Below are 26,473 nucleotides of genomic sequence, written 5' to 3' on the forward strand. Positions count from 1 at the left end.
ACCCTTCTCGCGGTCATCCCTTGGATCCCTGAAGAGGATGCCCGCTTGATCGTTCCCACTCCGCTGCACAATCAGTGGGTACGAGCATCCTTAGAGCGCCAATCCTTCACTCCATTGCAGAACCACTGCCCATGCTGCCTTTTCTCTCTCGCTTTAGCAGGCTGGCTCGTTCTTTCTCTCTTCACCCCCAATAACGCACTCTCTCTCTACATGCCTTTCTCTGTTTGTTTTCCTCTTCTTTCCTGTGCCAGCCTATACTTTTACATCTCAATGGGCGCAGCGTCTCAATCACACATAACAGGTAGCCAATGAAGCAAGTGAGAAAGATCGCACCCTTGTGCAGATGCGTGTCTTCCCAATTACTTTACCTACTCCCTGCAACTGCGCCCACATAGACTGACACAGCCAGGGAATTATTTAATGGCCATTCTTTCAAATTTGATTGTGGACCTGTTATACCACAACATCTTATGACTGTTTGATACATTTGTAGCTTTTTTAGAAGATTTTTACTGTGTTTATTATTTGAGTGTATATATAAAAATATATATATGTGTGTGTGTGTGTGTGTATATATATATATATATAAAAAATATATATACGTGTGTGTGTATATATATATATGTATATAATTAAAATATATATGTGTGTGTATGTATATATATATATATATATATATATATATATATATATATATATATATATATATATACTGCTCAAAAGAATTAAAGGAACACTTTTAATCAGAGTATAGCATAAAGTCAATGAAACTTATGGGATATTAATCTGGTCAGTTAAGTAGCAGAGGGGTTGTTAATCAGTTTCAGCTGCTGTGGTGTTAATGAAATTAACAACAGATGCACTAGAGGGGCAACAATGAGATGACCCCCAAAACAGGAATGGTTTAACAGGTGGAGGCCACTGACATTTTTCCCTCCTCATCTTTTCTGACTGTTTCTTCACTAGTTTTGCATTTGGCTACAGTCAGTGTCACTACTGGTAGCATGAGGCGATACCTGGACCCTACAGAGGTTGCACAGGTAGTCCAACTTCTCCAGGATGGCACATCAATACGTGTCATTGCCAGAAGGTTTGCTGTGTCTCCCTGCACAGTCTCAAGGCCATGGAGGAGATTCTAGGAGACAAGCAGTTACTCTAGGAGAGCTGGAGAGGGCCATAGAAGGTCCATAACCCATCAGCAGGACCAGTATCTGCTCCTTTGGGCAAGGAGGAACAGGATGAGCACTGCCAGAGCCCTACAAAATGACCTCCAGCAGGCCACTGGTGTGAATGTCTCTGACCAAACAACCAGAAAGACTTCATGAGGGTGACCCAAGGGCCCCATGTCCTCTAATGGGCCCTGAGCTCACTGCCCAGCAGCATGCAGCTCGATTGGCATTCGCCATAGAATACCAGAATTGGCAGATGCACCAATGGTGCCCTGTGCTTTTAACAGATGAGAGCAGGTTCACCCTGAGCACGTGACAGAAGTGAAAGGGTCTGGAGAAGCCATGGAGAACATTATCCTGCCTGTAACATCATTCAGCATGAGCAGTTTGGTGGTGGGTTAATGATTGTCTGGGGAGGCATATCCATGGAGGGTCACACAGACCGCTACAGGCTTGACAAAGGCACCTTGGCTGCCATTAGGTATCAGGATGAAATCCTTGCACCCATTGTCAGACCCTATGCTGGTACAGTGGCTCCTGGTGCACGACAATTCCTGGCCTCATGTGGTGAGAGTATGCAGGCAGTTCCTGGAGGATGAAGGAATTGATATCATTGACTGGCCACCACACTTTCCTGACCTAAATCCAATAGAACACCTCTGGGACATTATGTTTTGGTCCATCCAATGCCACCAGGTTGCACCTCAGACTGTCCAGGAGCTCAGTGATGCCCTGGTCCAGATCTGGGAGGAGATCCCCACAACACCATCTGTCATCTCATTAGAAGCATGCACCGATGTTGTCAGGCATGTATACAAGAACACAGGGGCCATACAAAGTGCTGCGTACAATTTGAGTTGCTGCAATTCAATTTTGGCAAAATGGACTAGCCTGCCACATAATTTTTCACTCTGATTTTTGTAGCGCCTTTGAATTCAGGGCTCTGTAGGTTGATCATTTTCATTTCCATCAAGCGATGTGGCATCCTTTAGTTCCTAACACATTACCCAGTCTATATCAGTATAGATATCCAGGAGGATTTCTTTTTCCCATTGAGATCTGATGTGTTTTCAAAGTGTTCCTTTAATTTTTTCAGCAGTTTATATAGCGTGTGTGTGTGTGTGTATATATATATATATATATATATATATATATATATATATATATATATATATATATATATATATATATATATATATAGTGATGTGAAAAACTATTTGCCCCTTTCCTGATTTCTTATTTTTTTGCATGTTTGTCACACAAAATGTTTCTGATCATCAAACACATTTAACCATTAGTCAAATATAACACAAGTAAACACAAAATGCAGTTTTTAAATGGTTTTTATTATTTAGGGAGAAAAAAAATACAAACCTACATGGCCCTGTGTGAAAAAGTAATTGCCCCCTGAACCTAATAACTGGTTGGGCCACCCTTAGCAGCAATAACTGCAATCAAGCGTTTGCGATAACTTGCAATGAGTCTCTTACAGTGCTCTGGAGGAATTTTGGCCCACTCATCTTTGCAGAATTGTTGTAATTCAGCTTTATTTGAGGGTTTTCTAGCTTGAACAGCCTTTTTAAGGTCATGTCATAGCATCTCAATTGGATTCAGGTCAGGACTTTGACTAGGCCACTCCAAAGTCTTCATTTTGTTTTTCTTCAGTCATTCAGAGGTGGATTTGCTGGTGTGTTTTGGGTCATTGTCCTGTTGCAGCACCCTAGATCGCTTCAGCTTGAGTTGACGAACAGATGGCCGGACATTCTCCTTCAGGATTTTTTGGTAGACAGTAGAATTCATGGTTCCATCTATCACAGCAAGCCTTCCAGGTCCTGAAGCAGGAAAACAACCCCAGACCATCACACTACCACCATATTTTACTGTTGGTATGATGTTCTTTTTCTGAAATGCTGTGTTCCTTTTACACCAGATGTAACGGGACATTTGTCTTCCAAAAAGTTCAACTTTTGTCTCATCTGTCCACAAGGTATTTTCCCAAAAGTCTTGGCAATCATTGAGATGTTTCTTAGCAAAATTGAGATGAGCCCTAATGTTCTTTTTGCTTAACAGTGGTTTGCGTCTTGGAAATCTGCCATGCAGTCCTTTTTTTCCCAGTCTGTTGCTTATGGTGGAGTCGTGAACACTGACCTTAATTGAGGCAAGTGAAGCCTGCAGTTCTTTAGACGTTGTCCTGGGGTCTTTTTTGACCTCTCGGATGAGTCGTCTCTGCGCTCTTGGGGTAATTTTGGTTGGCCGTCCACTCCTGGGAAGGTTCACCACTGTTCCAATGTTTTGCCATTTGTGGATAATGGCTCTCACTGTGGTTCGCTGGAGTCCCAAAGCTTTAGAAATGGCTTTATAACCTTTACCAGACTGATAGATCTCAATTACTTCTGTTCTCATTTGCTCCTGAATTTCTTTGGATCTTGGCATGATGTCTAGCTTTTGAGGTGCTTTTGGTTTACTTCTGTGTCAGGCAGCTCCTATTTAAGTGATTTCTTGATTAAAGCAGGTGTGGCAGTAATCAGGCCTGGGGGTGGCTACGGAAATTGAACTAAGGTGTGATACACCACAATTAGGTTATTTTTTAACAAGGGAGCAATTACTTTTTCACATAGGGCCATGTAGGTTTGGATTTTTTCTCCCTAAATAATAAAAACCATCATTTAAAAATTGCATTTTGTGTTTACTTGTGTTATATTTGACTAATGGTTAAATGTGTTTGATGATTAGAAACATTTTGTATGACAAACATGCAAAAGAACAAGAAATCAGGAAGGGGGCAAATAGTTTTTCACACCACTGTATGTATATATGTGTATATGTCTGTGTGTATATAAGTGCTAAGGTCTGTGCATATTTATAGATTGAGATTCATAAAGGTAGTGAATGAATCACCTTTCTTCAAATAGTCTTTTATTCCCGAGCTTTTCACACCTGCCAGGTATCATTATCAGAGGAAAATGATTACACATACAGGAATCAAGACAATATATAGCAAAAAGGGTAGGTTAGTATAAGAGGGAGTTGGATTAGTTCTGTCTTTTAAATCGGCATATGCTCAGTTCATGTCCATGTGTGTGTTGAATGGCATTTTCATTTTTTATTGCCTTGATCTGGCACTATTTAGTATTTGCCTTAAATCTCACGTCTGCTGTGCCCAATTTTATTATGTGCATACATCAGAGACTTTGGGTCCTTAATTCTGACATCATTGTGATGTTCTGATATACGTGTTGTGAGTGTTTTGGATGTTTGTCCCACATGTACAGCTGGGAATGTTGCTGAGCTTTGAGTGATAGGAGTCTTGTGAGCTATGCTTTTACTCCTGAGATATTTCTTGTGTGACACCTTGGTAGCAAAATACTTTTTTATAGCCCATCAATATTTACAAACCCAGCTGATTTCAGTTTGCACAGATAAGAGATGGTATTACTTTCTAACTACTTACAGATTTCATCTTTCCTTGCCTTGATGTACTTCTTTTTCTTAGCGTTTTTATTATTTTTTCCCTGTGTCATTCAACTTTATTACACATACGTTTGTTTATGTCCTTTAATGATGTGAATTGTTTATATTTGTGAATATCTTTAGTTAGCACCAATGTATGGTGATGCTAGTACAGAATGTTTTTTGATTATTGGAAATAAATTTTCTGCAAAAAAGTTAATGCATTCAATACTTTTGCCGCCTACTGTAGATTCTAAGTCTTGAATTTGAAAATATTTACACCAATAAGACTTTATTATCTCTGTTTTGATTTCAGAATGCTGCCTTTTTATATGGCCTCGGTATGGTTTACTTCCATTATAATGCATTTCAGTGGTAAGTCCATCATTCATATTATTTTCTTTAATCAAATTAGGAGTGTTTAAGCAACATGTTTAATTTATTTCTCTAAAAATGACTGTTAATGGCCTTAATTTTCTTTTTGTAAGTGAAAGGTCGTCATACAGCAGACTGATTTTTTTTCTTTCACAGAATTATTTTACAGTTTTTTTTATGGACTTCTGTATTTGATAGATCCAACCTGTGTATTTTGTAAATTTGCTATATTTGTAACATTGAGTGAAATGTAAAAGCCTGTTTTGAAAACTTAATGTATGTTGTCAGTTTCATTTGAATGTTTTAATTGGACTTGAGTCACTTTTTTGTTTTGGTTTTGTAACACATTAGATTAATATGTGCAATATTTCAAAGATCCAGAAGTTCCTTACAGATTTTGGTGGATTATGATTGATCTCCTTTTATGCAAATAATCATAATAAGTGAAGGGAGTCCCACACTTTTTTTTCCCCCACTATGTATGCATTTGACGAGTTGTTATTAGTGTATGACTGATAATGATTTTTTAGACTTATAAATATATAGATATTTGGGCAGCAAAAATCACCAAATGCTGATACATATTGTAACAATATTGCTGATCTGTTTAAACATTGGATTTTGTGAAAACAATCTGAATGAAAAAGTTAAGTGTGTGATGTTTGCATATGAATATGTTTTAATTGCACATTTTGAACAGGTTAACTTGTAGTGTTTTCTTTATGATTTCAAAGCACAGAGACACCAGACATTTGTCAGTCACTAAAGTTTACACTGTAGGTGATATGAGCACAAGTTTGTAATTGTTGATTCTTAAAAATGTTGACTTGCGTAAGAATACACTTCACTGTCAGCAAAATTGTTATATTATGCACCTTCATGTGCTGATCATATGATATATTTTAAGGGATTAATGGTTAAATAAACCTAACTGCATGCATTAATGCAATTAAGTTAAAATTTATTTATCTGCATATAACTGCATATGGTGTGTGCCATTTAATCTAGATTATTGTTATTTAACCAGGAGTGTGCTTGCCTTAGTTTTGTGTCTTTTAAAAGCTTTAACAGTTTCATTTTAAAATGGTATATTCTGATTGCCGAAAGAATATCTTTTTGATAGGCTACTGAAACATTTACATTCTCATATGTCCAAGGCACCCACAAGGAAAAAAAGTAGGTTTTAAAAAAAATGTATTGGACACTGCAAAAGAAGTGGCATTTGAATGCATTTAAATAACCAGCAGAATAAGCACACCAGTCATAAGTCATTGTACTGGAAAGTTTTATTAGTATTTAAATTAATTTTCCTGAATAAAGAGATGTTTGGAAGCCATCAGGTCTTCCTTTTGCTCAATAGATGAATCAGACGCCTTGATACACTGAAAAACACCTGGCCACTATTCAATAGTGTAAGCTTTCTTAATTCTGCAGTTTCTTGATCTGTATGTATGTGTATATATATATATATATATATATATATATATATATATATATATATATATACATAGAGAGAGAGAGATTAAAGCAACAATCAAAAATCAATACGTGTGCTTTTAAATATGCCGAGCACCGCAATAAAGCGGCATTTTTTTTTTTTAGAGGAGCGTCAGTATCTTTTGTGCAAACAGCCCCTCCATCAGGCATAGCGAATGTCAGAGAGAGTTAGAGAGTGGCAGAGACAAGCAAACAATCAAGCTCCGCGCGGGATGCATATCTTATAGCATTGAGGAGTTTTAGTTAATATGTAATACATGCTCTGATTGGGTAGGTTCTAAGCCATCCGCCAATAGCGTCCCTTGTATGAAATCAACAGGGCAAACAAACTGAGGAAGCATGTAGCATACATTAAAAGACCCACTGTCTGCAGAAATCCGCGAACCAGCGAAAAATCTGTGATATATATTTTTAGATGTGCTTACATTTAAAATCCGCGATAGAGTGAAACCGCAAAAGTCGAAGCGCGATATAGCGAGGGATTACAGTATATATACAGTATATATTACAGTATATATATATATATATATATATGTGTGTGTATCTATACTAATAAAAGGCAAAGCCCTCACTCACTCACTCACTCACTCACTCACTCACTGACTCATCACTAATTCTCCAACTTCCCGTGTAGGTAGAAGGCTGAAATTTGGCAGGCTTATTCCTTACAGCTTACTTACAAAAGTTGGGCAGGTTTCATTTCGAAATTCTACGCGTAATGGTCATAACTGGAAGCAGTTTTTCTCCATTTACTGTAATGGAGATGAGCTTCAACGCCGTGGGGGCGGAGTTTCGTGTGACATTCAGATCGAGTTGACGCGCACTACAGTACATCGAGCCCACGTGCTATTGTGGTTTTGCCAGCGTGCCTCAAGAAGTCATCCTCCCCTCGCTCTTACTTTTTTACCGTTCATCTAATGAATACACTGAGTATGGCTTTACCAAAACAATCATTGATCGCGAATAAAGTATCCATTATTCATAAAGCTTCAATTGGTGATCTGTCTTTCTGCGTTAACTGCATATTTTTTCATACGTTTCAAACCAAGGGGATGCAAGGCTAAAATGTATCGGGAAGCGCGTGTACATACTCGGTGCATCCCCTCGCGGGAATCGAACCTCGACAGCCGGCACTAGAGGCGAAGCCTCTACTATTGCGCCACGGTGTGTGGTTTGTCTATTTGAGCGTAGCAGCGTAATTCGGTTTTTGTTCTGCACTCTTTGGAACTGTTGCTTTTTGTCTGCGCAATGTGTTAGTTAACGTGAGCCGCTGAATATGGTTTTATATGTCACTCGCTGGCTTCTAATTGTTTCGCTGCCTTTTTAATTATATAATGTATGTTTTTTTCAGCGGTTTTTGGAGCTCTTCCTGGTTTTCTACGTACTGCGTGATTACGTGTGAGGCGTAATGATGTCACACGAAACTCTGCCCCCACGGCTCTCACGCTCAACTCCATTACAGTAAATGGAGAAAAATAGCTTCTAATTATGACCATTACGCATAGAATTTCGAAATGAAACCTGCCCAACTTTTGTAAGTAAGCTGTAAGGAATGAGCCTGCCAAATTTCAGCCTTCTACCTACACCGGAAGTTGGAGAATTAGTGATGAGTCAGTCAGTGAGTCAGTGAGGGCTTTGCCTTTTATTAGTATAATAGCAGAATACCCGCGCTTCGCAGCGGAGAAGTAGTGTGTTAAAGAAGGTACGAAAAAAAGGAAAAATTTTTAAAATAACGTAACATGATTGTTAATGTAATTGTTTTGTCATTGATATGAGTGTCGCTGTGATATATATATATATATATAGCAAAATACCCGCGCTTCGTAGCGATGTCATGTGTTAAAGAAGTTATGAAAAAGAAAAGAAAACATTTTAAAAATAATGTAACATGATTGTCAAAGTAATTGTATTGTGTATTTGGCGGCAGCATCACAAAGTTTTTTTCGTCTAGCTGCATCAGAAAATGTACCACGACGTCTGACACGCCTCCTTTTTACTGTTTTCTCACAGCTTGGATTGTTGCTGTCATATATATACACACACACACACACACACACACACACACACATACATATATATATATATATATATATATATTCATATATATACACATACATATCTTCATATCTACATATCTATATACATATCTACATATACACATATATATAGATACCTATCTACATCATATATACACACACATACATACATACATACATACATATACTTGTGTGTATGTTTGTATGTGTCTATATGTGTGTGCATAGCTTTGGTCCCTGAGTGCAAGGGAAAAATAATAAAATATATTCTGTAAGTTATTAAACAGTAAAACATGAACATTTTAAATTAACGTTTTAAGAAGTACAGGTACATTGAGCACTACTGGAGTGGTTGCGGGTAAACTACATTTTAAAGACTGTGTAACACAACAGGTAAGTAACTAACAGCAGCTAAAATGTATATGGATCATCTCTCGGTAATAGATCCCTTTTGAAAGGCGCTACACGATGGCTTTAGTATAGAAATTACATTTTCTATGTGAACGTTCAAATTTGTGCCTCTGGTAATGTGCCTTACCGGCATTTAAAGAAAATTAGTTTTGTGTCCTCTGCAGTGTTAAGAGAGAAAGGCTTTGGTTTGGGATAAAAGGAAAAAGGTGTAAAGAAAGGAAAGTTGCCTTTTCTTTTATATAGTATAGAGAGATGTGTTCGCTGACGTTATGATCGCCTTTTGGGGACAGTCGCGGTGGGTCTTGTGTAGACTGGTGAGACGCCCCGCCATTAATCGGCTGTGATGGCACTGTCAGTCCTCCACTACTGTGCGTGTCTTCATAATCCGAGGTGAGGACCTCATAATCGTATACGTGCAAAAGAAAGTGTGAATCGCCTTAATATTATTTTGCCGTGGTGTAGAAAAGGGGTCCCGTGTTTGTACTTGTCTGGGCTATATGGCGCAGGGGGAGGATGAAAAAAATTAAAAGTGCTCACTTTGACTTAAGGCAGAAGCGCAGTCAGCGCCTCAAAGGCCGGCACAGCTATGCACGCGCTGGCTGCTCGACTTTTGCTGGGCAGGAGACCACAGTTTTGCAGACACGCTCATGATATCAAAAGTCTCAGCGCTCTTTGGAGGTCATTCATATATTATATGATATATATATATAATACCCGCGCCTCGCAGCGGAGCAGTAGTGTGTTAAAGAAGTAATGAAAAAGAAAAGGAAACATTTTAATAATAACGAACATGATTGACATTGTCATGAGTGTTGCTGTCATATATATGCCTGCCTAAATAAGTCACCCTCGCTTTGCTCTTACTTTATTTACCGCTCATTTAATCATGGCTAATGGCGGAAAAATTATAAAATGGAAGGAGGATGGCTTTACCAAAACAATTATTGATGGCGAATCGATTATTCATAAAGCTTGAATTGGTGATCTGTTTTTCTGTGTTAACCTCATATTTTTTCATACTTCTTCTCAAACTAAGGTGGTGCGAGGGTAAAATGAATCGGGATGCGCTGATCAATGTAATCGGTGTACCAGGAAATCATGCATTGACAAAAGCTCCCCTTTGCTTGTAATGCAAAGTGTGATTAAATGCATTATTTTTAACGTTATGGAGCACATGCATCAAGCTTCTCAGTTGTGCTTGTGCTAAGAAAAGGATAGATTTTAAAAATAACGTAACACGATTGTCAATGTAACCTTTTGTAAGTAGTGCCTGGAGGATTCAGTGTGGATTAACTCTAGAGACTGCGTGTGTATTAACTTGTGGATTTTTCTGTGAGTATTTGGTGGCAGTCTGACGAAGTTGCATTGAAGACGGCGTTAGCCGCGGAGCTCAGCTCAGAGCGAAATTAGATGAATGGGAGGGGAGATGATGACGTGACTCCCCCACCCGCCTTAACTGTCAATCCCCCACAAACACAGTCTCGGAATTTGCATAAGCACACCCCTTCACCTACAATTTTAACTTAGTTACAAAGTGATCAAAACTCTCGCTTATATCCTCGCCTCTCATTAAACTTGTATCCCGCATTACCTGTGGGCATGTGAAACGCCAGCGGTAGCCTGTCTATGAACTTAATTTAAAGTTTAGGTTTACACCTTGCTTTCTTTCGGAGGTAGCAGAACTCATGAATATGGTAGTATATGTCACTCGCTCGCTTATTGTTTCGCTGCCTTCTCAATTATTTAATGCATGTTTTCTTAAGAGCTTTTTGGAGGTCTTCCTGGTTTTCTACGCACTGCGTTGACAGTCAGTTCACGGATTACGTGGGAGGCGTGATGATGTCACACGAAACTCCGTCCCCCTTAGTCATTCCAGCTCATCTCAATTACAGTTAATGGAGAAAAATATCTTCCAGTTATGACCATTAGGCGTAGAATTTCGAAATGAAACCTGCCCAACTTTTGTAAGTAAGCTGTAAGGAATGAGCCTGCCAAATTTCAGCCTTCTACCTACACGGGAAGTTGGAGAATTAGTGAGTGAGTGAGTGAGTGAGGGCTTTGCCTTTTATTAGTATAGATATATACCTATACATATACAGGTTGCCGGTCATAAAATTAGAATACCATGACAAAGTTGATTTATTTCAGTAATTCCATTCAAAAAGTGAAACTTGTATATTAGATTCATTCATTACACACAGACTGATTTATTTCAAATGTTTATTTCTTTTAATTTTGATGATCATAACTGACAACTAATGAAAGTCCCAAATTCAGTATCACGGAAAATTAGAATATCAATTAAGACCAATGCAAAAAAAGGATTTTTAGAAATGTTGGCCAACTGAAAGGTATGAATATGAAAAGTATGAGCATGTACAGCACTCAATATTTAGTTTGGGCTCCTTTGGCCTGGATTACTGCAGCAATGCGGCGTGGCATGGACTCGATCAGTCTGTGGCACTGCTCAGGTTTTGAGAGAGCCCATTGGGGGGGGGGGTGCTTCTGTTCTCCTTCTCTGATGTAGAACCCTTGTCCTCATCCGAGCTCACCACTGTTATAGCATGTCTTTATGTGAAAACAGTAGTGTCAGATCGGGGAGAGTGTGAACGTGATTGAGAGAATAAAACTGAATAAAAAAAATGCTATCCTTTACAAGTACCATACATTTACACTGGCTGTTATAGACTCAAATCAAATATATGTTTTTATTGTATAATAGTAACAATAAGATCAGCTCACTACTCAAAACGTTTATTCTGGGACACGTGAAGATTTGAACCCACATCTTTTTGAATAGGAAATTTAGAAATGATCTGTTTGAGGGGCATGCATCATGTTCAATGTTTATTCTGTGATTAAAAAAAAAAAATGAATATCAGGCTTTCATTTGAAATGATAGCTTGGCCAAATAAGAGTAATGATAATGTAAAAAAAATATTTTAAAATATGCATCTTTAATAAAATTGTTTTGGCAATTGTACTGTATGTCTAATACTGAAAACATAACACAATAGGGCCTAGTATAAACCCTTGGTTAGATTCCATACTTAAGTTTTGTTTATTCTCAAAAGGCAAAAACATCATATGCTCCAAAAGAAAAAAAACATTATTTAGTTTTAGTATTGCCTCTCCTAACAGAAGTAGTTTAGATTATAGTACAGTGCATCTGGAAAGTATTCACAGCGCATCACTTTTTCCACATTTTGTTATGATACAGCCTTATTCCAAAATGGATTAAATTATTTTTTTTCCTCAGAATTCTACACACATTATCCCATAATGACAACGTGAAAAAAGTTTACTTGAGGTTTTTGCAAATTTGTTAAAAGTAAAAAAACTGAGAAATCACATGTACATAAGTATTCACAGCCTTTGTCATGAAGCTCAAAATTGAGCTCAAGTGCATCCTGTTTCCCCTGATCGTCCTTGGGATGTTTCTGCAGCTGAATTGGAGTCCACCTGTGGTAAATGCATTTGATTGGACATGATTTGGAAAGGCACACACCTGTCTATATAAGGTCCCACAGTTGACAGTTCATGTCAGAGCACAAACCAAGCGTGAAGTCAAAGGAATTGTCTGTAGACCGCCGAGACCGGATTGTCTCGAGGCACAAATCTGGGGAAGGTTACAGAAAAATTTCTGCTGCTTTGAAGGTCCCAATGAGCACAGTGGCCTCCATCATCCGTAAGTGGAAGAAGTTTGCAACCACCAGGACTCTTCCTAGAGCTGGCCGGCCATCTAAACTGAGCGATCGGGGGAGAAGGGCCTTAGTTAGGGAGGTGACCCAGAACCCGATGGTCACTCTGTCAGAGCTCCAGAGGTCATCTGTGGAGAGAGGAGAACCTTCCAGAAGGGCAACCATCTCTGCAGCAATCCACCAATCAGGCCTGTATGGTTGGGTGGCCAGACGGAATCCATTCCTTAATAAAAGGCACATGGCAGCCTGCCTGGAGTTTGCCAAAAGGCAACTGAAGGACTCTCAGACCATGAGAAACAAAATTCTCTGGTCTGATGAGACAAAGATTGAACTCTTTGGTGTGAATGCCAGGCGTCACGTTTGGAGGAAACCAGGCACCGCTCATCACCAGGCCAATACCATCCCTACAGTGAAGCATGGTGGTGGCAGCATCATGCTGTGGGGATGTTTTTTAGTGGCAGGAACTGGGAGACTAGTCTGGATAAAAGGAAAGATTCAGAGACATCCTGGATGCAAACCTGCTCCAGAGCGCTCTTGACCTCAGACTGGGGCGACGGTTCATCTTTCAGCAGGACAACAACCCTAAGCACACAGCCAAGATATCAAAGGAGTGGCTTTAGGACAACTCTGTGAATGTCCTTGAGTGGCCCAGCCAGAGCACAGACTTGAATCTGATTGAACATCTCTGGAGAGATCTTAAAATGGCTGTGCACCGATGCTTCCCATTCAACCAGATGGAGCTTGAGAGGTGCTGCAAAGAGGAATGGCCGAAGCTGGCCAAGGATAGGTGTGCCAAACTTGTGGCAACATATTCAAAAAGACTTGAGGCTGTAATTGCTGCCAAAGGTGCATTGACAAAGTATTGAGCAAAGGCTATGAATACTTATGTACATGTGATTTCTCAGTTTTTTTATTTTTAATAAATTTGCAAAACCTCAAGTAAACTTTTTTCACGTTGTCATTAATGGGGTGTTGTGTGTAGAATTCTGAGGAAAAAAATGAATTTAATCTATTTTGGAATAAGGGTGTAACATAACAAAATGTGGAAAAAGTGATGCGCTGTGAATACTTTCCAGATGCGCTGTATATGTGCACTTACATAGGAAGATATTTTGGGCACAACATTATGTCCAGAAATGCACCAAACCGTCTGAATGACAATTAACACATGTAATTCCTATTACTGAGCTATTTTAATTTGCGTTGATGTTGTCAAACATACCTCAAAAGTGATGAATGTGTTGTAGAGCAGAGATAGTCATTCATGGTCCTGGTGGGGTACAGTGGCTACAGGTTTTTGTTTCAACCAGTTTCCTAATTTGATGATAGACCTAGCTGATAATGTGACTTAGTATTTAGATAATTAAAACTCTTATTTGTCCCCAGGGGGAAATTTGGCTTGTTTGTGTTTTTATTCACCAATGACAAACCTTAACTTCTTTGAGGCAGATGTCGACCTATAAGGACATGTAGGAGTCTTTTAATGCAGTTGTTGTCTGTTACACGAACGTGTTCAGCGCCACGATCAGCTGGGGACCAATCAGTTTATGCTGGTAAATTAGTTTTGTTTTCAGTCTCCTGATTACTTGCATCAAAATCAGAGTCCGATATGTCGGAATCTGATTCAGCAGTAATCTGCAAAATGTTGTCCATGGAGTATTTTGCTTTCCAGATTTGCCTTTAGTTCCAGCCTGCCTGAAGATGGCTCCGGCTGTCGGCAGCTGAAAAAAATATTCAGCCCTCAGAGTTAATTTTGCTTTAGAGTGCTCCATTCTTGGATGTTTCAGGGTGGTGTTGGACCCTCGCTCACATACAGATTTTCAAGGTAATTGTGATTTAGAAATGGTAACTTACATATAAATGTTTGTACGGCAGATTTTTATAAATCTGATTTTTGTTGTTTTGTTTTTGAGTGCGCAAAGTTTTACAAATGAGGACCCTGGAGGACGACGTGTATGTCTGTATGTATGTATGTATGTATGTATGTATGTATGTATGCATGTATTTACCTCATCCAGTTTCTTAATTAGATCCCATTTATTTGCTGTTAAAGCAGTATGTTTTTGTATTTCATTTTAGTTAACTCTATTCTGATTTGGCATCCATAATTGCCTATTTTATTTTTAAGAAGGTGCATTTAGGTTTTAATTTTTTCATTTTTTATTAACCAGCTATTATTTTATAATGAGGTGTAAATAACACACCAGCTTTCCATCTCACTTGTTACTTCTTAATGCACATTCACCATTGTAAAAAGAATCTGTGAGAAACAAATTAGAGAAAAAAAGAGAGAATTGTGAAGTGCTGATCTGTTGTGGTCCACAAAACAAATTATGTTCTCAGAAAACAAAAGTGCTTTGGTTGAGTGGAAGCTTTAACAATAAATAAAGATAAATGACAAGTTTACTTATCAGAAGGACTGTGTTAATTAGGAATTTGTTTGGAACAAAAACCTGTAGCCACTGAGGCCCACCGGGACCGTGAGTGACTAACCCTGGCGTAGAGACTCTTATTTTAGCCTCCTTTTAAGAGTATAAGTGCTGCATATTTGAGATAAAGAAATTAAATGGGAGTGCAGACAACTTTTCACAAAACTTGCACTTTTATAAATTTGACCCTGGGTGTGAAATTTGAGTCCTAACCTCTGTCGTTAAATATGTATTGTAGCTTTGTGGAGCTTGATCCTTCACAGGAAACCAAATGCTCAGAATAAAGCTGTTTGCAATCTGTCTGCATTCACTCTGCAGTAAAAAAAAAACAAAAAAAAAAAAACAAAAACATAAATTAGTGAGAGGTATCATCATGATTTTGGAATTTCAGATTAGGGATACTTAACCTATAATACTGTTCAATATTAAATCAATTTAAGATTATCCAATTATTCATGCACCTTTAGTCACTCCCCATCAACTCCTGTCAGTAACAATAAATGGTGTAAAAATGCCTTTTATTTTTTTTTTATATTCATGATCTATGACATGACATCCGTGTACTCAGACAGACTTTTAGAAAAATTGCACAGGTGGTGTATGACACAACTAGAGAGATTTCACCTTGCCTGGGTGGAGAGTTTTAAAAGGATTTAAAAGTGTACTTTCAGCTGCTAAGACAGCATACTGTGCCCTCCATAATATTTGTGACAGACACATTTTTCCTTGATTTACCCCACCATGTCATTTCTACATGGGGTGATTGAAATGTATGCAAATATCCTTAAATTAAAGACTACATTGTGCATTTCAATCACATCTAAATTTTTGATTTGTAATTTAAAACAGTTCAGCAGAGAGGTATATCAAGGAAAATTGAGTCTTTGTCTCAAAAATAATGGAGGGCACTATTATGTATTTATATGTACTTTGCAAAATGGAGCATTTCTTTTTTAATGAGAAATGTATTAAATATTAGCTGTGCACACAATTGTTCATGAGGTTTATATTCTTTAAGAGAGAGGCTCATTTTATTACAACTCACATACAAGTCAAGTCAATACATAAAAGCATTACTTTTAAGACAGCAGCACACAGACATACAGTTCTGTTTCATTTTGCACGCACAGACTTGCATATTTTGTGATTGAACATGATTTGCGTCAAAATTAATTTTCAACATATCAGCAATTTGGTTTGTTTTTTCCCGCTGTTGAAATCCATACAGCAAGAAGAATTTTGCCCGTTAAACCAGATCAACCAGTTTATCTCTTATTCCCACTTCTACTGATTTCTTTTTTTATTTCCAGTGTTTCTTCACTGTAATCAGTTCTTGCTGCAGGACTAACAGCAGGGTTTATTGGTAATGCTTGGAGCACTGCAAACAGTTGGGGTAGTGTATATATCATCCAGCATTTAGAGAAAAACAGTTATGGTGTTTGAATGTATATGCAAATAAGGTTACCTTCTCATGCCTGCCGGACTCTAGAAAACATCCATTAAATGGTTTGCCCTTTCAGGCTTTTATTGTGTTAAAGCTGTATGCAGATTCATGTCCTTTGTTTGGTTTAGAACATAAAAAAATTTACATGGAGACTAAAGAATTAAGAATTTCAGTCTATGCAGTACAGGTATGGGGGATATATATGTATGTATAAATGTATATATATATATATATATATATGTGTGTGTGTATATATATGTGTGTGTATATATATATGTGTGTGTGTATATATATGTGTGTGTGTGTGTATATATATATGTGTGTGTGTGTATATATATGTGTGTGTGTGTGTGTATATATGTATGTATATATGTATATATATGTATATATGTATGTATATATGTATATATGTGTGTATATATATATGTGTGTATATATATATGTATGTGTATATATATATATATGTATGTGTGTATATATATATATATATATGTATGTATATGTATGTATATATGTATAGTATATATATATGTAGTTGTTTTTTTAGATTATGTTGGTGCATTATATTGGGTACCTTAAAGAGGAGGGTTATAATTTAAAAATTCTAGTTTTTTTATTAAGTTATAATTTTTTAATTATTTCATTGAATGTTTACAGTTTATATAAAAATCTACACTCTGGAATAATCACAGATTTTGTGTAATAAAAAATTAAACCAAGATAAATCTTTTTAGAATGTATTCCACCTTTATTGCAAAATTGCAATCTGTACAAAGACAGTGAAAACAAGTCAGAAACTGATTACGGGAAAAAAGGGGGGTGGGGGGGATACAATAACCTAGTTGGACTAGTGTACACAACCTTTAATAATCAAGGATGTGGTTGAGTTTAGAATCAACCAATCACAGGATGTCTTACCTCAGATAGTAGTTAGTATACACCTGATATCAATTAAAGTGGCTCTGAGTGAGCTCAGATAAAGTTTGGCTGTTCTTGTAGGGTTATTCCAGTATCATCTTAGTTGCACTATATACTCCAAAAGCTATGTTCCACAAAGAGCTTTTAAAACATTAACAGAATCTCATCATTGAAAGGTATCAATAAGGACAGGGGGTACAGAGCATTAAACATATATCCAAAGTACAGTAATCCCTCGCTACTTCGCGGTTCACTTTTCGCGGATTCACGACTTCGCGGGTTTTAAATATAGTAGTAGTATTTCCTAGTCTAAGAACAACAAAACAAGTTTCGGTGAGTACGTGCGTTGTAACATGGGCTGTGATTGGTACATGGGAGGGAGACGACAAATCACAGCTTCCCACTTTCTAATCGGGCCCATGATTGGTGCTTTGACTGATGCACAGATCCCACAGCACCTCCCCTTGTCTCTCTGTCGCGGCCATTTCGCTTCAAGCTTTCTCGCCGAGCGGTTTACTTTACACTGTACTGTGTGTGCTTTTTTTTTTTCTGGTTTCTTCGATCAGTCCAATTTTGCTACAAGGTCGACGACGTCATGATCGCCTACAAGCTGCTCTTCGACGGGAAAAAGAAGCAGTGGCAGCAACTGCTGATCACAATGTTTTTGCAGCCTCGCAAAAAAGAACCAGTTCCTACTGCTACTACAGATATACCTTCGGAAACCGTGGAAGAGGTGCCCCAGGAAATGGCACTGCCATCTGAAGAGACGTAAAATACAGTCATAGGCTGCACAGTAAAAGTCATCATCACCTTCATCGTCATCATTTTTACTGCACAGCATATTCATCACCATCATCACGTCATATATAGGTATTTGTACTTCGCTATACAGCAACTGTAAACTTAGCTACCGTTTTCATATTGCTTAACAGTTGCCTCTGTTATTAATAGAGTAAAAGGTGGGTTGTAAACAGTACAGGGAGGGTTTAAAAACGTCCAAATACACATTAAATAAATATGGTGTCCCTACTTCGCGGAAATTCAGTTATTGCGGCCAGCCTTGGAACCTATCTCCCGCGATTAACGAGGTATTACTGTATCCAGAGCATTAAACATCTCATACAGTGAAGGCAGTCATCAACAAATGGAGAAAATATGGCTTGACATTGACTCTACCATGATCGGGATATCCCTTCAAGACTGATAAGACAAGGAGAATACTGTTCAGAGAGGCCTTCAAGAGGCCTACAGTAACATTAAAAAGCTGCAGGATTTCCTGGCATGTATTGGTTGTTCCCTACTTATGACAACAATCAGTCATATTCTTCATATGTTTGGATTGTGGGGTAGGGTAGCAAGATGAAAGCCTTTTCTCACAATGAAGAACATTGAAGCCTGGCTAAACTTTGCATGAAGGAATGTGAAATAATGTATTATGGTCTGAGGAACTGCACCTTTCAGTACGACAACGACCCAAAGCATACATCAAAATCAAGAAAGCAATGGCTTCATCAAAGGATGATCAATGTTCTGGAATGTCTCAGCCACAGTCCAGACCTTAATCCAGTTGAAAATCTGTGTGTTGACCTTAAAAGGGCTGTGCACAGGAGGTGCCATCGTAATTTGACAGATCTGTACATTTTTTGCAAGGAGGAGTAGACAAAAATTGCCAACTCCAAATGTGCCAAACTGATGCATACTTTAGGCGGTGTGGACACTTATGCAACCAGGGTTTTGCATTTTTTTTTTCCCCTTTTTTCACTAAACTGTTTAATTTGTTTTCAGTTTCTTTGTATAGACTGCAATTCTTCAATAAAGGTGTAGTAAGTTCTGACAGTATTTTTCTTGGTTTCAATTTCCTATCCAACAAAACTTATTATTTTGGCAGGGGTGTGTAAACTTTTTATATCCACTGGATGTATTTGTAAATTTGTATATTTTATAGCTTTTGTGCTGTTAGGCGCCTACCTACCAGTCAAGCTGGTGACCCTCAGAAACATGTCATCTGATTGGATTGGATCTTTGGGTATGCCAGATCTCTTCCTATCAGAGTTTCTTCCAGTTTTCAATTGCCTTTGGATTGTGTAGGACACCATACTCACTGACACTTTGATATTTTTTTGCATTTTTATTTAATAAAAGGCCTTCACATCTATGGGTTAACAATGCTCTGTCTCATTTCATTTGTTAATTGCTTCTTTCTTGGCAATTCTGCTTTAAGACAGGTTTTTTAAGTAATCAACATAGGCTGGGACACATGTGCAAATTATTTGCTTCAACTTGCAAGGCTTAATTTACTTTAATTGCTGCACAACATCTGTAGGTTGTAATCTATCAAAAGCAGGCCCATTTTGAAATATTCCGATATTTCCTCGTTTTTCAGTTTTTGCTCACCAAAACTTTAAATTTAAACTTGTAGCAGTTTACTGTTCACCATTTTAGGTCACAATCGTTAGTATATTAATCTTGTCATATCTTTGCTGACAGGATCTTCCCTAGAAGCTCCCTGAAAGGCCTTAAATACCAACATGTTTTAACATAATCAGTGAACTGTTTATGATAAGTACTAGGTATGGGTAACTATCAACTGAGCTATTTTAATATTCTATATATGAGCTGTACTTTTCTAAGTCCCCAATATATCAATTTATTTCCACTATGTATGAACAATTCAACTGTTTAAATCACTACAAGTCCCTGTCTGAAAGAATTGTATTAGCTTTAGCTGCATACATATATCCTAAACATAATTACAAATCACAATATCAAATATATAATATCTTATATCGAGATGCTGGGCTTATCTGAGCTGGTTTTGGTTCAACCAAAGCGGATTAAGACTAGTCGTGCTTGGTAATCAAGGCAACTAGATGTCTCCTCTTAACCTGATCCGAACCAGACTGAAGGTTAGTGGATTGTTGTGGATTAAGAATTCATAAAATTCCCATTCTATGAAAAACAAAAACATTGAGAAAGGTTTCTGAATAGTCATTTAAACTAAGCTTACATGTTCAATAAAGATTGGTAAGACCTTGTATATTTCCATTGGATAATTTAGGAAACATTTAAACAATGTCATTCATTGTCACTTTTTTAGGTCAGTAGCAGGATTTTTTAGTATTAAGTATTTGCTGCATTTTTAGTTACAGTAGTGGTCAAAAGTTTTGGTAGTGACACAAATATTGAGTTTTGCAAACTTTGCTGCTTCTGCATTTTTACATTTTTTTTCTCACATGTATATCGAATAACAATTATAAATATTTCATAGGTTCCAAAGGCTTTTATTAGCAAATACATCAAATGTATGCACAGAGTCAATATTTACAGTGTTGACCCTTCTTCATAACATCTGCAATTCGCTCTGACATGCTGGATATCAGCTTCTGGGCCAAATCCTGACTGATGGTGATCCATTCTTGCCTTTTTAGGACTTGGAGTTGATCACAATGTGTGAGCTTCTGCTTTTCCACCCACTTTTTGAGAACTGACCACAGGTTCTCAGTGGGATTAAGATTTGGAGAGTTTCCAGGTCACATGTCCAAACTTTCAGTGTTATGATCTCCAAGCCACTTCGTTATCACTTTTGCCTTGCGACATGGTGCTCCATCATGCTGGAAAATATGAAGATCATCACCAAATTGTGCAAATCGCTTCTATTGTTGGGAGAAGTTGTTCTTGGTGAATGTTTTAAATACCATTGTTAATGGCAGTGTTCCTAGGCAGAATTGTGTGTGGACCCTAGTGCTGGGCGGTATACCGGTTCATACCAAAAAACGTTTTTTATTTTTGTTATGATATGGATTTGTCTTATACCGGAACACCGGTTTAAATAGCCTAAACAACATTCGTAACGTGGCACAGCGGGAAACTGTTTAAGGGGGGACCATTTTTAATACTGCTGCACCGCAAAACAGGAATGCCGCAGAGTACATGCGTTAGTGGGGGTGTTGAGCACTGAAAATGGAGAGAGAACATTCCTAAACGGAAGCTGTAGCAGGCAATAAAGTTGAACATGATGACACAGAAGAACTTTTTAACGAAAAAAGGTGCCGTGTCAGTTGTCTGAAGATACAGTGGTACCTCAGTATACGTCTGCTTTGGAATAAGTCCAACTTGGTATACGTCTTGTTTGGACACAAAAAATTTTGCTTGGTATACGACCTTTGTTTGGAATACGACTCGCGTGCTAAACTTGTTTATCTCTCTCGAGACAAAGCCACGACTGCCCACGAGTGTTCAGTGAACAACCCGCACTAACACTCTTCGAACTTTCACGTGTGTGATATAGCGGGTCCACAGCTCCTGTCAAAGTCCAGCTTTAAAATAAATAATCACTGCGCTCGCAGCTTGGTGAGGGGGCGTGGTGGTTATGTGGCTGAAGGTTGACAGGGTGATTAGTGATGTGGGCGTTTCTCAACAAAGTGCACTTGTGAGGGACCGTCCACATTCATTATTGTTCCTGGGGCTGCTTATCTTGATAAACAGAAGCGCGAGTCAGCTAGAAGGGGAGTAAAAAGAAAAAAAAGACGGGGGGTTGAGTGAGTGAGTGAGTGAGTGAGTGAGTGAGTGAGTGAGAGAGAGAGGGCTGCTTATCTTGATAAACAGAAGTGCAAGTTGGCTTGAAGGGGAGTAAAAAGAAAACGGACGAGAGAGAGAGAGCGAGCGAGCGGGGAGCCCGCATGGATAAAGTGGCTGAAGCAGGCAGTGCGAAGGTCAGCTGCAAGTAGGGTGACTCCCCAATTGGAAAGCAGGCACCGAGCTTCTTGTTTTTTAAATAATGCTTCTTGCTTTTAACTTCGTTGTTTTCAAGAAGACTTTTTTCTATTGTTTTTAACCTCCACGTTTCACTTCTGATTTTATGGATTATTTATTGGAACTTTGGAGACTGCACTTTAATTTGAACACCTTGTTTTGTTAATTGCTTTAATAAAAGCACTTTGCACTTTTTCACCATCCCCTTGCTTTGTTGTTAACCGATGAGGTTGGCAGCGAGGCACATTACCGACGGTGTAGGATTCAAGGGCTCCCCGGCAGCAAATGGGAGCATACAGCAAACCTGCATCGTCACAATGTGATTTTGTGTTTTTTTCATGTAAATTTGAATTGATTGTTGAAAAGTATGAAGGTGGCATGCGTATCTGGGACATGGCTGTTGCATACCGTTTGCCGAGAACAACGGTATCTACGATTGTGAAAAGCAAAGTAAAATTTTCATTTATTTCATCTAATTGCTTTTGTATTTATGTATTTTAGTATTAAGCAGTGTTTAAATTATTTTATACAACCCCATCAATGTATAATATGCCAATAGCAATAGGATTTTTTTTTTTCGTGGGAACGGATTAATCATTTTCCCAGTATTTCTTATGGGAAAAATTTGTTTGGTATACGTCCTGTTTGGTTTAAGTCAAAGGGTCTGGAATGGATTAAGGGCGTATACCGAGGTTCCACTGTACTTTGGTTTTAAAAGTTCAGATACGGACGATTATGTTCCAATGTGTGAATATTGTTTCTATAGTACTGGAGTACTGGATAATATTGTACCAAGTTGTACTTGTTTTATTTTTTTCAATACTGTGTAATGTTCCTGGTTACTGTGTAATAGTGTGACGATACCGGTTCCCTACAGACTCCCTCTTAATTTGTTGAACCAACACCGTTGATAGTTATGACCTAGATGAGCTGAGAAATCTCATTGAAGTCAGGGGGTGGTGGAAAGTGCTCAAATGCTTTTGTCAAAAACAGTCAAAAGTAAAACTGAAAGTGTCCATTGTGCAGTGTTCAGAAAAATACAGTACTAAAATAAATAGCAAATCCATAAAACCAATGAAACGTGGGGATAAAATCCATAATAAATAAATCCGTTAAAATAGAGGTTAAAATGCAGTCTTTCCGATCGCAGCACACCACCTTCTGTCTCCAAGTGCTCACCCTTTACGGGCGTTGCTGGCGGAGCCTTTGCAGCACAAACTGCTTTCTGCCAACTCCTGTGTTGGCTGCCGCCACACTGCGCAGTCAGACCGTCCGAGATTGGCACACCTCCCGTCTTCCTTCGCGCTCACTCAGTCACTCCTCGGATCCATTGGGTGGTCTTACATTTTGTTCGCCCCACTCTACACACTTAGTTAGTGGGATGAACCAGCCCCTAGATCGCCTAAGCCTGAGCTCTCTCACGGAGCCCCAGCTTGTGCTGCCTTCACCTTCCTGGTGTCTGGATCATCTCCCATGACTGCTTCTTCCCTTCTTTAACCTCCTTGTGTTCTATCTTTTTTTTGCTTTCTCCTATCCTGCTGGCTTATAAATATACATCTCCGTCGGCGCAGTACCTTATTCACAGGCCGCAATAAGCCGATGAATCAATAGAGAACGATCGGGCGTGACTCGCCCCTATCGCCTCATCAACTCCCAGCAGTTGTGCAATCGCGCCCACGGAGACGGACATGGCAAACTGGATTTAAAAACAGACTTTTTTTTTTTTTTTTAAAAGCCGCAGACCCACTATGCTACAAATAGCATTATAAATGCAAGATGCACTTTTATTATTTATGTATGTAGCTTAGCTTGAAGCAAGGTCCATATTAATGCAATTTGCCTTAATGACGGTTCAGTTGTTAAAGATGTCATCACCAAGTTGCACTTGTTTTATTTTATTTTGGTAAATACTGTGTAAGGTACCTGGCCTTGAAGTTTTGAAGTAATAGTATTATTACTGGAAGTTGCACTATTATTTTTTTTATTGTTAATATTTATTAGTTTAAATATTATGCAGTTTAATGATGGTAAAGTTGTTAAAAAATGTCACTTTAACATGTCAGTGGACAGAGATTGTTAACATTAACAGAAAGTGTAGTTGGTTTACAAAAAATATTTAATATTTATTCCTTTTCTAAGACATGTTCAGTGCAATACAACCTTTGACAAGCACCTCTGGATATTTTACTAAGTCTAAATGCCTCTTTGTATGGTTGGCAATATGTTGTCAAAATTATAGTTTAAGTTTTTGCAAAATTTGTTCAATAAAAAGGTTCTATATTTTGACTGCATCTGTCATGCAATGTGATTCCTTCTCTTCATTAGTTTCATCCCCTTGAAAACTATCACTTTATGGGGCCTTGCAAACCTGTATTAATACTTGTGTGCACATTAAAAAGTTTTATTTGTACAATGTCGAAATGCTCATTACAGTGGAATAGGTTATTCTTAGCCAGTCTACTGAAGTAATTGCAGTGGAAAATGTGGTTAACATCCATTCATGCATGGGGAAAAAAATACCGTCGAATACCGTGAAACCGGTATAATTTAGAAAAATACCGTGATAAGAATTTTGGTCATACCGCCCACCCTTAGTGGACCCATGTCTTTGGATGAGAAGAAACCTCACACATGGATTGTTCCAGAATGCTTCACTGTTGGGACCACACAGGAGTCTCGGTAGTGTTCACCTTTTCCTTCAGAAGCAGTATTCTTCTGAAAAAATAACTTTGCAACAGTCTTCTGCTGTCCAATCCTTGTGCTTCCTGCATAATTTCAGTCGGTCCTTGATGTTTTTCTTGGAAAGAAGTGGCTTTTTTGCTGACCTTCTTGATACAATGCTGTTGTCCAAAAGTCTTCGCCTCAGTTCCTCAGTGTGCGTGCAGATGCACTCACACCCACCTGCTACAAATACTGAGGAAGCCCTGCACTGGTGGCAACACGATTCTCTAGCTCACTGTTCAGGAGGAGGTGGTCCTGGCGCTTGCTAGACACTTTTAGCTGATCATTTTGTGCCAGGGCCAAAATAAATAAAACTTTTTTTTTTTTTGTGAGAAAGTTAACTTTTTATGCTAATAAAGCTCTGTGCAATGAATTAATATGCACTTGATAATTCTGCACAGTACAATAAAAACAATGTGAATTTCCACCACAAAAACTGAAGCTGCAAATTTTGCAAAACACATTTGTGTTACAGCTACAACTTTTGACATCATTTAAACTAATATTTGTTACAAAGTGGTAGAAGGTTATAAGCTGTACTGTCTACTGAAAATGACAAGAATTAGTTGTATATCTCATTTATATTATGCCATTTGTCCCTATTTCTCTCTTTTTCACAGCAAGCGGCAAGAGAAGATACAGTAGTAAAAAATAGGTTAAAGTGATGTTCAATAAAGATAAAAAAAATCATCAGTTATGTAAATCTCCAACACTAGTGCAAAGATGTTGACCTTAATGTTCACGGATAAACGGCAGACTTCAAAATTTTGTAGGAGCAACCTACATGCTTCTGTTTTATTGTACTTTGCAGAGCTTTTTTTCAACCACCAGCACAAATAATTAGAAAGAAAGCTATTGTCATTTTTGATTGTCTTTGTTCACTTTGTTTTTTGTCAATTCAAGTTAAACGTTTATCTTAGTTTTATACATGATACCTGTTTTGTTATGTAATTGTATATGCGTATGCATTTCATTCTTTTTCAAAAGTTGTTTAAAGCAGTCACCTAAAACAGGATTTAACTGTATTTGAAATCATTTTTGTTATGCAGTTAATCAGTGTTTTTTTTATTTTTCTCTTTTGGGAAAACACGGTTTAAAAATAAATAAAAGGCATGATCATAAAGCACTATTGAGTGAATAGGAGCAAGGAGAGCATTCCTGAAACTCCATTCACACCCTCACATAAACCTAATATGGACAAATGTGGTTAATAAAGCTATCTAACTGATTATAATGCTCTTTATGCTCTGTTGTGCTGCATTGCTGTTACCTCGAATGCTTAGTATGTACAAGCCAAACTTGGCATGTCAGATTTCTCAGACCTGCATAATAAAATTCATATTTGTAGAAGGTACCAGGGCCTACTGGCAGCATATTATGTAAGGCTGAAGCTAACCCTGGATGAGGCATCATCACATTGCAGTTGAAGCTCATTGTTTATTCTGAATACAGTAGTGTGCATGGATGGGTTTCTGCAGATTGAACCAAAGAGTCTGATGTAGCTGTCAAGCTCTAAACAAGCAGTTATAAGACCTGGTATTTCACAGTTTGAGCATGCATTGGTCATGTA

General features: G+C 38.0%; 1 protein-coding gene across 7 annotated transcripts in view; it reads left to right on the top strand.

Annotated features, from left to right (window-relative positions):
• The window catches only part of kdm6a (lysine (K)-specific demethylase 6A), a 548,877-nt gene that overhangs the window by 202,198 nt on the left and 320,206 nt on the right, over nucleotides 1-26,473 (top strand). For all 7 annotated transcript variants that reach the window (XM_039745157.1, XM_039745151.1, XM_039745155.1 and 4 more), the window contains exon 5: nucleotides 4,936-4,994. In XM_039745157.1, coding sequence (XP_039601091.1) covers nucleotides 4,936-4,994 — 59 coding nt within the window. The remainder of the gene's footprint in view (nucleotides 1-4,935; nucleotides 4,995-26,473) is intronic.

Source organism: Polypterus senegalus, chromosome 2 (genome assembly GCF_016835505.1).
Source record: "Polypterus senegalus isolate Bchr_013 chromosome 2, ASM1683550v1, whole genome shotgun sequence".
Lineage (NCBI taxonomy): Eukaryota > Metazoa > Chordata > Cladistia > Polypteriformes > Polypteridae > Polypterus > Polypterus senegalus.